The 15,525-nt window shown below is 35.9% G+C and overlaps 1 protein-coding gene and 1 pseudogene across 1 annotated transcript; both read left to right on the forward strand.

The window, feature by feature from the left end:
* The first annotated feature begins 279 nt into the window (after window positions 1–279).
* LOC136071248 (low affinity inorganic phosphate transporter 4-like) lies at window positions 280–2,908 on the forward strand. The gene is given in 3 exon segments (XM_065782298.1): window positions 280–298; window positions 301–801; window positions 1,896–2,908. Coding segments are annotated over 3 exon segments (1,533 nt in total).
* A 4,220-nt stretch (window positions 2,909–7,128) lies between these two features.
* LOC112020221 (low affinity inorganic phosphate transporter 4-like) lies at window positions 7,129–14,174 on the forward strand (annotated as a pseudogene).
* Window positions 14,175–15,525: the final 1,351 nt, after the last annotated feature.

The following is a 15,525-nucleotide window of genomic DNA, read 5'->3' on the forward strand; positions in this document are numbered from 1 at the left end:
ATTAATCAATGTGACAGCTTAAATACTAGTTAAGTGATAAATTTTTCTTCATTTCTCCATTAGTCAAATTCTCGATTGTATCCATGTGAGTAGAATATCCATCAAATGCTGTTGTTAATTTCTTGTCCATTCCTCCAAAACCTAGAACTATACGTCTGTCTCTATTCTTTATCATTATCATATTTCCCTTCATTGATCAACTATAAAAGAAGCAAATATACACTCAAACTTCATCATCTCCCTCATCATCACCAGCAATCAATCAAGCAAATAGCAAAAATGGCGTTAGAAGTGCTCGAACCCTTGACACTGCCCGCACCCAATATTACCACGTCAAAGCCATTATCATTGCCGGAATGGGGTTTTTCACTGACGCATACGATCTATTCTGTATCTCAGCAGTGGCAAAACTCTTGGGTCGCCTTTATTACTATGACCCTTCCACAGGAAAGCCTGTAAAACTCCCTGTAAATGTTAACAATGCAGTGAGTGGTGTTGCTCTAGTTGGTACCTTATGTGGCCAACTAGTCTTCAGCTATCTTGGTGATAAACTTGGCCGCAAAAAGGTTTACGGCATCACTCTAATTCTCATGGTCATTTGCGCCCTTTGCTCTGGCTTGTCCTTTGGTGCAAGCGCAAAATCTGTCATCAGAACACTTTGTTTCTTCAGGTTTTGGCTTGGATTTGTTATTGGTGGAGACTATCCTCTCTCTGCTAGAATCATGTCCGAGTACTCCAACAAAAATACTCGTGGGGCATTCATTGCTGCGGTGTTTGCAATGCAAGGTGTGGGAATTGAAAGTTTAAATAGCGTTGAAAGCACTGTAAACGTTTAGACCCCCAAACAACAAAATACCAATTCAAGTTTTATATCAAATAATGTATGCGTAGAAAATGATAACAAGCTTATATTAGAATTGATAAACAATCTAAACCAATTAAAATAACATCCACAACATAAATTAAATAGTAAAGATTAAGGGAAAAGAGATGCAAACACAAAGACAACACAACGATGTGTTATCGAAGAGGAAACCGAAACCCTCGGCGTAAAACCTCTTCGCCGCCCTCCAAGCGGTCAATAATCTATTAGAAAATGAAGTTGGGATACATGAACAACAATAGACTCTCTAAGCCTAATCTATCCAGGTACTTAAGCCCTCCAAGCTTCTTGCTCCAACGAGGTTACGCCAAACTTTTGTCTTTTCTAGCTTGCCGAATTCCACTATAAACCATAGCATCAACTAATAACCATTGGTCACTTCCAAACTATTTCCCTTAGCTCCAAAAGACCTTCTCACAGACGTGAGTAAGGTAAGAAAATGATTTGATCAAGAACCTCTCAAGGATGTATCAATGGAGATGGTGAGAGTATAAGAATTTGAAGAGTTTCTTTGTGAAGATTTTGGATGAGACAATCTTGTTTTTCTCTAGGATTTCTCTCTCAAAATTCTCTTTGGAAGCTCTCTACATTTCTTGGGTTTAAGAGGTATTTATACTATGGTGAGATAGGAATGTGAAGAATCAGGTTTTTTAAAACAAAGCTGGTTGGCGGCTTGGCCTCGTGACTTGGCTGAGTCGCGAGTTCAAGCCGCGAGCTAACAGAATAGCCAGGATAGACTTTTTGTCCTGTAGTGCTCCAACTGGCGCAACTGTTCATCTTCTCGCACGCTTCACTCGTGTGCCGAATTTGGTGGCTTGCTAGTCGCGAGTCACCCGCGAGTCCTAGCAGCGAAGCCTTGCATTCTTGCACTTTTTTGAGTATTTTTTCACACTCTCTCACTCACTACCCTTACATGAATCCCACCTAAATACAAGATTTCTAAGTGCTGAAATACAAGCAAATTGGCACGGAATAAAGCCAATAAGATGGTTGATTAAATTCAACCTTACAGGAATTATATTCGCAGGGCTAGTTTCGATGGTACTTTCAGCAATCTTCCTTCACGCCTACAAGGCTCCAGCATTCAACGTTGATTCTGTATTTTCCACACAACCAGAGGTAAATTATCTATGGAGGATTGTGCTTATGCTTGGAGCTCTTCCAGCAATCTTAACCTACTATTGGAGAATGAAAATGCTCGAAACAGGTCGGTACATAGCAATTATCAAAGGGAATGCCAAACAAGCCGCTGCTGATATGGGTAAGGTTCTTGACATTGAACTCCAAGTTGAACATGACAAGCTGGCACAATTCAAAGCTGCAAACAACTACACACTATTCTTCGGCAAGTTCGTTCGTCGACATGGGAAACATCTTATAGGCACCATGACCACATGGTTCTTGTTGGATATAGCTTTTTACAGCCAAAATTTGACCCAGAAGGATATTTTCCCTGCAATGAAATTAACTGAGGCGGCCGGATTGGTGAATGCACTCACGGAAGTCTACAAGACCTCAGGTACCATGTTTGTTGTGGCATTGCTTGGTACCTTCCCTGGTTACTGGTTCATTGTGTTCTTCATCGAAAGGCTAGGCCGATTTATCATCCAACTTATTAGGTTCTTCATGATGTCTGTGTTCATGTTTGTGCTAGTGATAAAATACAAATACTTCAAGGCTCATCTCCCGTTATTTGCATTGTTATACGGGCTAATGTTCTTCTTTGTGAACTTTAGTCTAAATAGCACAACCTTTGTGCTACCGGCGGAGTTGTTCCCGACCCGAGTGAGGTCCACATGTCACGTTATGAGCACGATGGCGAGTAAAGCCAGGGCAATGGTTGGAGCTTTTGGGGTGCAGATCTATACTTTGTCTGGTGAGACAGGAAAGATTAGGAAGGTTATGATGATTTTGGCAGTGAGCAACATGTTAGGTTTTTGCTTCACATTCTTAGTGCCTGAGACCATGGGAAGGTCTTTGGAGGAAATATCTGGTGAGGGTGAACGAGGCAATAAAGCCACATAGGAAAAGTCCAAATCTTCCGTCCTATTTTGCCTGTTCTACTCTGTATTCCACCAATACACATGCCACGTGTTTACCTATTTAATTAAATTTGACTTTTCTTATTTTAATTATCTAAAATAAAATAACACCCCACACCAGCCATCACCACCCCTCATTTGGCACCATCCTCTGTCTTCCTGTCGTTGGCCTCCGACGTCATCAGCATCAATTGTCACAGTCAAATCACCTATTTAATTGAATCCAACCCCATCCCACCATTCCTTTCAAACCCATCAACCAGGTGAAACCCATGTTTCAAAGTTCAAACCCAAGTCAATATCATCACCTTCAACCCACCACCACCACCATTAATCTACATCAGTACCGGTTGATGACGTCACCAACATCTCTGGTCATTGCCAATCATCATCTCCGGTCCGCACCGTCAATCTCAAACCCACCAACCGCCATAGCTAAAACCCATGCATGTTTCCAACCCATGTTTCAGCACCATAGCTAAAATCCATGTTTCAAATCCATTCCTCATTCCTTTATTTATTTATTTTTTTCTCTTCCTAGTTTCATGGATTACTTTTCTGTTTTTGCTTGTTAATTTTCATTTTCATTCCCTTTTATTTCCTGATTTTTATACTATTACCGAACCCATTTTGTGTTAGTTCTCTTTGATTTGTTTTGTTGTCTTTGGTTGATTCAATGATTTAGATTCTCTTTGGAGTTTGGTTATTAGGATTTGATGATATTGGCTTGGGTTTGACACATTGGTTTTTGGTTGGTGGGTTTGAAGGCAACAGTGGGGATGGGGTTGGATTTAATTAATAGGTGGGTTGGTCGTGGCCGGCGATGCTGACGACATCGGAGGCCGGCATTAAGCAAACGGCGACAGGAGGACAGGTCACGATGCCGACAAAGGTTGATGGTGATGGCCGATGTGAGGTGTTATTTTATTTTAGATAATTCAAATAAGAAAAGTGAAATTTAATTAAATAAGTGGACACGTGGCGTGTGTTTATTGATGAAGTATAGAGTGGAATAGACAAAACGAGATAGAAGATTTGGTCTCTCACAAAAAAGCGTTAAACCCTAGTTGGTTACACGAACTAAGTTAGTAGGAACTAACTACGAGGAGTCTATGTGATCAGCATTCAGCCATATCATCAAGTATACGTGGGAATTCAAATAAGTGAACAAAAGAATTGTCTTTTGTTCTTATATACATCTACTTCATTTGTGTTTTCTTTTTAATTTCCTAGATGTGTTATACTTCTACAAATAAGAGCAGCTAAATGTTGTAACTTGTCACTTCAAAGAAGAAGCTTGGGCAAAGGGTGATGAGGTTGTTTTTCATTTTTTCTTTTTTCTTTGGTGTGATGTATACGTTTATGTTAGAGAAGCGTTTTCGCTACACAATATGAAAAATAATTGATTTTTCATTTTTACCCTCATTTTCCTTTCTATATTGTTCAGTGGGATAAACTTGATAACTTGGAAGAAATCAAACGCCGTGGCAGAGCAATCAAATGCAATGTGTTCAAGTTGTATGTAGTGTAACTTTAGTAATATTACACTGAATGTTTTTTTTTTTTTTTTAATTTGATTAAAATTTTGAAAAATTCACAGTTGAATTACATTTTCTTTTTATATTTTTTATGCTTACAAAATTTTAAGATAAAAAAAAATCAATAGTTATATCATTAAACAAATGTTTAATTTTTAAGTTTTTTAGTTTAACTTACGCATAAAAGATGAGTTTATGGATCAAATAACAATAACTTTTGATTGCTAAAAAACTTGACATGCATATTAAAAACATATTGAACATGTAATCTAAAATTTTTAAAACATGAATTCAAGAAAAAAATTATTAGGTGATGTAATATTGCTTAAAGTTCTTAATATTCAACCAAAAAAAAAAAAGAACTTCTTAAATTTTACAAATTTTTTTACAATTAATTCTATTCTATTAGATTTGATGGTGTTCAAGGCAACAAGTCATTTAACTTCTTGAAAATTTCTCTTCTTGTTACTCCATTATCTCTCTCTTTCTTCCTTTCTTTTTATCTCTCCTTTCTAGTTTTTATGAGCAATAGTGGTTTGTTATTATGCAAACCAAAACTAGTATTGCGCAAGGTTTTCAGACCCGGACCGTTCATTGAACCATAAAAGGAAGACGTTCAAGGTTTTTGAGGTCAAACCGAGGTCGAACCGTGATGATGACATAATTAATTTAATAATTAATTAAAGCCTAAATATAGATATTAAATTTATAAAACTAGCAAAATTGACTAATATATCTATATATGTGAGGGAAATTTAATGATTTTCAAGCATATATTTAATAATTAAATAAGAAAGTTAATAAAATAAAATAATAACCATGAAAACGTTAAAATTTATGATTAATTTTTGAAGTAAAGTTGAATATCTTTGAAAGATTTTAATTATAATTTTTTTTATTTATTGTAAGAGATGGATAATTTAATTAAGTAGAATAAAATTGTGTTAAGTTTTTTTTTTTTTTTAAATAAAAAAAAATTGCTAAGGGGTTGAACTGCACGGTTCTTGCCACTGGTTTGAGTGGTCCAACCCTGGTTTTAAGGGTTCACGGAATTGCCACATATGTCCAATTCTTTATGCTTAAAAAACCAGTTTTCATCTCGATTTCCGGTTTTCACGGTCCGACCTCTCGGTCTGGTCCAATTCTGAGAACTATAGTCTTGCGTACAAAGTTTGATAATGAATCTAAACCCCTGGTTGATTGGTTTCAACTCAATTAGTTAACTTGATTAGTTAATCAATTATGTAAACAGCCATATATATATATATAAAACAGTATAGGCTATGGAAAATTAAAAACATAAATGATATGGTTACAAAAGGAAAATCTTGATAGAAAAAGCCCTATAGGGTTTATTGATAATTGACCACTCGACGGAAGAATCCATTATTGTAAAATGGAAGCACACAACATTTTAAGAATGTATCGATCCTAGAATTGCTACCTATAATAGGACGTACTAACATGAACACGTGTACGTAGCTAGAACTCTAGTTGAACTATTCTACCTTTGTGGATCTCTTAATGCACGTTATTTGATCCATGATTAACACCACAACAACTATTTGTTGGTATAACAGCTTCCACTTGAAATACTTAAAGGATCTTCAATATTGATGTTAGAGACTTTGCTTGGTATAGTAACCCTTGGCATGCACACACACACACAACAATATCTCCTCTTTCTTTCTTTTTTTGCTAAACAATATCTCCTCTTTCTTGTATATAAATAATGACCTAAGATATATGTTCCCTGCAATTAGGGCGTAAATCCCAAGGTTTTGGTTCCTTATGGGCAGGGCCTAAATTTGAAATATCAAAATTTCAATACCGATTGGTTGAGTGGTATTGAGGTTGTTGTCAAGTTATGTATTGAATTCAAACTAAAGATGAATTCAGTTCGTAAATTGATGTATTAATACTAACCAAATCAAAATAATTTTATATATAATATCAAATATCATGATTTCTGAGACTAATTTTGATCATTAATGATAATTCGATACACTCATATATATAATTATTTTTATTTGTTAAACAATTTAAGATCTTAAATGAATTAGATTTCTACTATCCCAAAATTTTTGAGGCCTTCTTATAGTGAGGCACTAAGGAAGTCCATCCGCCTTTTTTTTTCTTTTTTCTTTTTTCTTTTTTTGTTCAAAAATAATAATTCTGAAATTTTGGAGCCTATTTTCTATTGGGGTCCAACCTGTACAAGGATTGACTTGGTATAATGAGTAATACTACAGTTACAAACTATTTTATAACATTTTTACAAATTGTTAATATGATCATCTTTTTATTAGTTTTTATTTAAGCCCACCATTAATATTATTTTTTCATTTATCAATAACCACTTACCACATTATCAGTTTATAAAATTTGTTGTAAAAAAATTTGTATCTCTAACTTTACTCTGGTACAATTGTGAAAATACTAAATAGAATATCCTTCTTAGTTCTTACCTCCTAGCTATTTTCTTATCGATGGCTAATAGAATATCCTTCATATAACTTTTTTTTTTCCCTCCATTTTCCCAAAACCTAGGAGTAAACGTTCCTCATATCTTTGTTATTTCCTTCACAGATCACGCATAAGAGGAAAAAGACAACCCACACCAGCAAGTCAACAACTGGGCAAATAGCAAGACCAGCCCACAAAAATGGCCTTAGCAGTGCTTGAAGCCCTTAACTCTGCCCACAAGCAATGGTACCGCATCACAGCCATTGTCATTGCAGTTGCCATAGTTGGTAGCCTTGCAATCCCACCAGTCTCCGGCTGGCTTAGTGACAAACTTGGCTGTAAAGTGGTATACGGCCTCACTCTAATTCTCATGGTCATTCGCGCCTTTTTTTGGCGGCATGTCTTTTGGTGCAAGCTAAAAAAATGACATCCGAATTGAACTTGACAAGTTAGAGCTTGAACTCAAAGTTGAACATGGCAAATTACCCTAATTCAAGGCAACAAATAACAACAATCACTACAAATAAAAAAATTAAAAAAAAAAAAAAAAAAAGGTTTTGTGACCACGTTTGTAAAACGCGGCCTTAGGTCAGAAAAACATGGTCATAGGACGATTTGGCCTATAGCCACATCTTTTTAGGCTGTGTTTTCAAATGTGACCTAAAAATACGTGGCCTAAGACCTGCGTGTTTTGTAGTGAACTTATCACTCTCTCAGGAGTCCCTTCGACCCGTGAGTCATGTAAGACGACCTATAAAGTTCTTGTTGAACTCATGGTTCTTGTTGAATATATTCTTTTATAGTCAAAATCAGACCCACAAGGATATTTTCCCAGCAGTGAGATTAACTCAATGATTATAATTTATAAGCGAACCAAGTAAATGCTCTCCTGTGAGCCTTGTCGGTACCAAGTGTCCATGTTCCTTGTTTACAATTTTATCCCCATCAAGTAAAAAGACTCATCTCTCTCTTTTTATTCTCTAATTATCTTTTAGTTTCCTTCTCCAACCCAACAAAAACTGAGGGCTTTTGACCCTAATATGCATGTGCTAATTTAATACAACTTTTTTTCTTTTTACAATTTTTTCAACTGTGATTAACTGAAAAGGACAAAAGGTTGTACCTAAACAAAAGTGAAGTTTAGACAATATTACTGTATATTGAAAAAAGTGCGGTTTGGAAACATGTGGGTTCCATACTCAATTTCACAAATTTCATAACAAAATGTGAAATTTTACGCTCAAAAGACTTTGAAGATATCAATTCAAAAGGTGAAACGACCACTAATAATAATATATAGGTTCTCAAGTTAGACTTATGAGACATGCAGGATGTGGGTATGTGTAAAAGGAATGAAAGAAACTAGGCCCAAAACCCAATGGCGAACCCAATGCACCTAGCTATAGTGGTGCATATTAAGGAAGAATTAGTCATCCGTGATAAAAGATAGATTTAGCTGGTGGTGAGAAATAATTAAGAACTAGTGGTGGGAAATGATATTGAATAAGAGATGAGAGGTGATATTGAGCAAGTAGTTAGACTGAGCCTATCTTTAATAAGTGGTGGGAAATGATATGGAATCACGTCTTAACGTAGTTCGTGAAAACGATTATGTTTTAAAATAATATTTATAATTAAAAAAAAAAAAACAAATTTAGCTTCAACTCTCTCTCTCTCTCTCTCTCTCTCTCTCTCTCTCTCAACAGGACGTAAGAAACATATATTGTTAATTAGTAGATGTCACATTTACAGCTACTGGGCCTCACACAAGGAAAACAAAGGGAAAGAAATGAATGTCACGTAAAAGACATTGTTAGTAGATGTCAAACTTACAGCTAGTGGCCTCATACAAGGTAAACAAAGGGAAAGAAATGAATGTCAGTTGTCATTAACTTCAAGAAAAAAAAAAGTTGAATGTAATATAAAGTTTTACTACATAAAATTTACATATTGATGTGATAATGAATATGGTTTGTGGACTTTAATCACTTTATAAATGAATATTTGAATTATTTTTTTGTGATTAATGACACATTGGTTTATAAGTTCAATTTGATTAAAAATATAAAGTATATAAGTTCAATTTAGTAAAAGTTGTATTACAGCACTGCTCCAACTTCAAACATAATATCTTTTAAGCTAAAGAAGTTATTGACTCAGATAATTGAGTGCCACTAATCCCATCGATCATATTATTACCCAAAGACAAAATTCCCAATGATAAATGAACCTCATTTAGTCAAAGTGTCAAACCCCCTATCTTCAAATCCCTCAGTGGACCTCAATCAACTTGACTACCATATTCTGTTTCTAGCTTGATCAAGTTAACCTAGAAAACAAAGGTTAAGAAAGAAAGAAAGAAAGAAAGGTGACTATGAGCAATATTGGAAACTGATCTAAGGAGATTTTCCTGGGAAAAAGTGGAAACATTTTATATATATATATATATATTAAAAAAAAAAAAAACTGCTGAAACAATTTAGATTATTTGAGCAACATAAGTACGTCAATGATGTCAGTTTCTCTCATGATAGGTTGGGCTAATTAGCAATCATAATAAAAATATATATAATGGTTCCAAAGTCCATTTAAAATTCAATTTTTGTAACCTTGAGACACAAAGTACTCTAAAACAAAACAATCAGTTCAAGAGTTTGGTTATGCCGTAGGAAGATGTGGGGCACATCCTGCCCCCTGTGCACTTACTAGTCCCCACTAAGTGAATAAGGGGTATTTGATGTTTAATAGATTACTGAGTGAACATGTTATTATTCAAATTTATTATATCAACTTAAACAAGTGGTAATTTTATAGTATGGCGGATTAAAATTAAATTTAAGGACAATACAAGATATAATAAAAGTGACATAATGATAAAATCCTAGCTTAGGATAAAGGACTTGTTGACTTGAGGCTAGCTAGTTGTAAAGGTACAATAGTGCAAATAGAATATCCTTCTTACATTCTAGCCATTTTTTTTATCGATGGATATTTGTATATTCTTCATATACCTTTGTTTTCTTATTGATCTCTCCAACACCTATAGGGTTAAACATTTCCTCGTTTACCAAGCATAAAAGGAGCAAGAATACACACAATCTATCCACAACAGCAAGCCAGCAACAAGGCAAACAAACCAGCCCACAAAAAACGGCCTTAGCTGTGCTTGAAGCCCTTGACAATGCCCGCACGCAATGCTACCGCGTCACAGCCATTATCATTGCCGGAATGGGCTTTTCCACCGATGCATACGACCTCTTTTGCATCTCAACTATCACAAAACTCTTGGGTCGCCTTTACTACTATAATCCTGACACTAATATTCCTGGAAAGCTCCCCCTAGTGTTAACAATGTTGCGGTTGGTGTTACTCTAGTTGGTACCTTAGTAGGCCAACTAGTATTCGGCTATCTTGGTGATAAACTTGGCCGTAAAAAGGTTTACGGCATCACTCTAATTCTCATGGTCCTTTGTGCAATTTGCTCTGGCGTGTCCTTTGGTGCAAGCGCACATTCTGTTATCGGAACACTTTGTTTCTTTAGGTTTTGCCTAGGATTTGGTATTGGTGGAGACTATCCTCTCTCGCCACGATCATGTCTGTTAGAGATATATTAGCCCATTAGTATAGGTCCAAGCTTAATTCTACTTTGTATGCAAGCCAAATTTCTTACTTGTACTAGAAGTCTATTAGTCTAGGGTTTAGTCTACTATACATACACATGTTATGATTCATTGTAACACAGGATTTGTATTATACTATAATATATTATTGATGTAACCCTTTAGGGTTTCCTCCGTGGATATAAGCCGTTAGGCTGAACCAAGTAATCCTCGTATGTTATTTTATTCTATACTTTATACTTTTGCTTCCACATCCATACTTACATATTCAACATGGTATATCAATGCTAATATTTAACAATGTCTGAATATGCTAACAAAAGAACTCACGGTGCATTCATCGTTGCCGTGTTTGCAATTCAAGGTGTGGGAATTGTATTTGCGGGGCTAGTTTCCATGACAATCTCAGCTATCGTCCTTCACTTCTTCAAGGCTCCTACATTTGATGAAAATCAAGTACTTTCCACACGACCAGATGCAGATTATCTTTGGAGGATTGTGCTTATGCTTGGAGCTCTTCCTGCACTCCTAACATACTACTGGAGAATGAAAATGCCCGAAACATGTTGATACACAGCCTTGATTGAAGGGAATACTAAACAAGTCACTGCGGATATGGGTCGGGTTCTTGATTTTGAACTTCAAGTTGAACCTGACAAATTGTCACAATTCAAAGTTGCAAACAACTACACATTATTCTCTAGCGAGTTCGTTCGTCGACACGGGAAACATCTTATAGGCACCACCACAACCACATGGTTCTTATTGGACATAGCATTTTACGGTCAAAATCTGGCCCAAAAGGATATTTTCCCAACAATGGGTTTAATTAAGAAAGCAAACCATGTGAATGCCCTCGAAGAAGTCTTTGACACCTCAAGGGCTATGTTTATAATGGCTCTTTTGGGTACCTTCCCTGGTTACTGGTTCACTGTGTTCTTGATCGAAAAGCTAGGAAGGTGGGTCATCCAACTTGTTGGGTTCCTCATTGTTAACGTGTATAGTGTTGTGGGCTTTAGGCCCAACTAGATTACTTGTGTAGCACATATTCTTGTATTACACTCTTACTTGTACTGCACTTTTTTGCATTCTATATAAAGGCACTCGTGTATATTCTTTCATTGAGAAATACAATACAATTATTCAGTATTTCTAACATGGTATTAGAGCATTATCAGGTCGAAAATTTTTTATGCGTCTCGAAAACTGAGTTTCAACCATTTTTGTAAAATTAGAATATACTTCCAATAATTCAGAACGATGTTTCATATTAAAAATCCAGCTGTATCAAAACTAATCATCAATAAAGACAACAAAATATTGAAACCCACCAATACTAGAGATAGAAGAAGGCCCCCAAACATCAGAATGAATAAGATCAAAGATATCAGTGGATATTGATCCACTAGTATTGAAAGGCAAAACTGGTTGTTTTCCTAACTGACATGAAATACAATCAAAATTTTATGTAGATACTAAACCTAACAAACCTCTAGAAGCCAATTATTGTACCCGAAAGAAAGATGCGTGACCAAGTTGAGCATGCCAAAGTGCAAGGGAAGGAATTGAAAAAACTGTCGCAGTTGCAGCAATAGAAATAGGAGCAACAAGTGGAAGACGAAGGTTGTCCATGGGAAACATACGCCCAACTCTGGGACCGGTCCCAAGCTCCTGTCCCATCCTCAGATCCTGCACAATACACCTAGAATAATCAAATATAATGCAATAACCTAACTCAGCTAATTGTCCCACAAAAAATAAATTGTAAGAAAGGTCAGAAACATTAAAGACCCCAGGAACAAAGAGGTTGGAGGTCGAAACAGAACCTATATTATGGCCAGACATTGTGGAACTATTTGCTATGCGAATATTAAGAGGGTGTGGTGCAGGTTTGAGGTCAGAAAATAAGGACGAGTGAGGTGTCATGTGATTGCAACAAGTAGAATCCATAAGCTAAGAGGAAGGAGACATACTAGATAAAGCTGAGAGAGAAAGGGAATACGATGCATTACCAACCATACGAATGACATTGGCGATGATGTTTTTAAGGTCATTTGTAAACATGGTGAAAGTTCGTCCTAAAGATTTAGACTATGCAGGGACAGGAGCCATTGGCTGGACACTCTCAGTTTAGCAACAGCAGAAATTGAAACAGTTGATTTGTTGCGAAGATAACAAATCTTAATATTGTGGCCAAAACATTTGTAAAAACGTTTGCTGGATTATCGATAACGATTATTGCAACAAGAAGAAAACCTATCCTTATTCTTCATTTAGAAGCAAAATATGAAAAAACGGACTGCAAAAATGAAATCTAAGCGAAAAACTGGGTAAGGAGCACCTAGCATGCAAAAAGTCAACTTTGAAAAAGTCAACAATCAAAGTCAACGGTCAAAGATGCCAAAAGTCAACGGTCAGCTAATTCAGTCAAAGGTCAATGATGATGACGTCAACGAGATGACGTAATCGCTGACTGAGTGGTGACGTGTTATTAACGCAAGCAAGATGACGTGGCATGACCGGATTACGTGGTGTAATGACGTCACTAGGGCTGACGTGGCGTGATTGATGACGTCAATAGCTGGTGTTCTGGAGTGTGCAGGCACGTGGAAGCACATGATGGCGCGTGAAGAGTATTGGCACGTGGAGGTGCGTGACTTTATCGCCTGTACTTGTAGAGGCACGTGGGGGCATGTGATAGGTCTGATGGCTTCATAAAGACTTAGGTGTGTCTACATCCTTTGCTACTCCTCTTTATTGTGACAATTAGAGTGCCATTCATATTGCTCACAATGATGTCTTACATGAACGGACTAAACACATCGAAATCGATTGTTATTTTATTCGTTATCATCTTGTCCATGTTGCTCTCAAACTGATCTCAGTCTCCTCTAAATATTAACTTGCAGATATTTTCACCAAATTACATACTAAGGGACGCCTTTGTACTTTGGTTGATAACCTCAAGTTGGTCTCACATCCACCTTGAGTTTGAGGGGGGCTGTTAACGTGTATAGTGTTGTGGGTTTTAGGCTCAACTAGATTATTTGTATAGCACATATTTATGTACTATACTCTTACTTGTACTACACTCATATGCCTTCTATATAAAGGCACTTGTGCATATTTTTTCATTGAGAAATACAATACAATTATTCAGTATTTCTAATACTCATGATATCTATTTGCATGCTTATCGGGGCTTAAATATGACTACCTCAAAAACAATGGCAATTTGTTCAAGTTGTTATACGGGCTAAAGTTTTTCTTTGCAAATTTTGGACCTAATAGCACAACCTTCGTGCTACCAGCCGAGTTGTTCCCGACGCGGCTGAGGTCTTCATGTCATGCTTTGAGCACGGCATCCGGGAAGGCTGGGGCTATGGTTGGGGCATTTGGAGTGCAGTACTTTACTTTGGATGGTGATGTAAAAAAAATTAGGATTGCTATGCTGCTTTTGGCATTTACCAACATGTTAGGGTTTGCCTTCACATTCTTGGTTTCTGAGACCAAGGGAAAGTCTTTGGAGGAAATATCTGCTGAGGATGACCTAGGCAACGACACAACACAAGGGCCTGCAGTTAAACGCTCAGTGTCTAGTTCTACATCAGGAACTTATGCGTAGTCTTTAATTGTGAAGGATAAGGATATATTTGCTTGATATTTAAGTAGTCAAATAACTGAGCAAACGACAATAGTTTATGCTTTGTCATGTACTTGTCTTTTTTTATAGTTGTCTAGGGAAAAATGTCTCCTGTAATAAAAGCTGCAAATGTTTGTGAACTTTTGATTTCAATGAAGCTTCGGCAAAGTGGAAGGATTTTTTTTTTTTTTTGGGGAAGAAATTCATGTGTTTTATTTTCTACTTTCTTTCTTTTTTCATGTAATGGTGAAATTATGTAGCATTTTGTTAGCGAAACACTTTTGGCAACCATCCTTTTGGCAATGGATTATCAGTCCTTGGAATTTTTTAGATAAAATGACTGGCAATGGATTACCAGTCATGATTAAATGAATTTGAAAAGTAATTGTTTAGGCCCCATAGTTAATTATGCAACAACTTAATCAATTTGTTACCAATTATGTGATCACAATTATTAAGATATAAAACACAAAATCAGCGAGTCACCAACACTATAAAGCAAGATAATCAAAGTAATAAATAGATAACACATTAATATGATGACAGAGTGGAAAACTAATAAAGCACACTTCAAACGGAAAACTATTATGGAGTATACCCTTTCCCTAACAACTATAAAAAGTGATTTTTTACAATCTAGTTCATACCCATCATCCCAAATTCTATTCGGTAAATAAACTTATTAATGTGACCCCACAATTAGATTCGAATCTAATCTTAACTTCTTCTTTTTTTGTTTATATCTCCTTCTTATGAACCACTTCCATAATCATAGTCAAACCCGTTGACCAACTCCAAGAACTACTTCGAAGGTTCGGGCTCCATAGCAACATATTGGGATTAATTCTGTGGCTTCAAATAATACCAACACCGTTGTTGAATATCATCTTCTAAACTCACAAGTTGATCAAGTTAGGTTTGCTTTTTCCCTCATTGAAGTGCCTTATATATGTTTGCAAGTAGAGCACAAAAAACAAGGCAACATTGATTCAATTAAAACATGTCAAATTTCACAATTCATGATTCTTGATTGATCAAGCTACTGACAAGGATCTACTAATAATATTATTTCTATTGATTAAGCTACGATGCAAAGGTTGTCAAAAACACATGTTTGATCAATTGAAGAGCAGTCAAAATTCTCAATTTTTTTTTAATAACTTTGATTGTTATAATGGAGATGGAGAATTCTAACTTTAAATGTTTATGTACTGAGAAAGTCTATAAACACAAAAAAGAATTAACAAAAAACTTCACATCCGATTGATGTAGAAGATTATTAGTAATGGGTAAAAAAAATAATATTAATGGTGTGTCTAAATAATAACTGGTA

The sequence above is a fragment of the Quercus suber genome, unplaced genomic scaffold (assembly GCF_002906115.3).
Source record: "Quercus suber isolate HL8 unplaced genomic scaffold, Cork oak 2.0 scaffold_296, whole genome shotgun sequence".
Lineage (NCBI taxonomy): Eukaryota > Viridiplantae > Streptophyta > Magnoliopsida > Fagales > Fagaceae > Quercus > Quercus suber.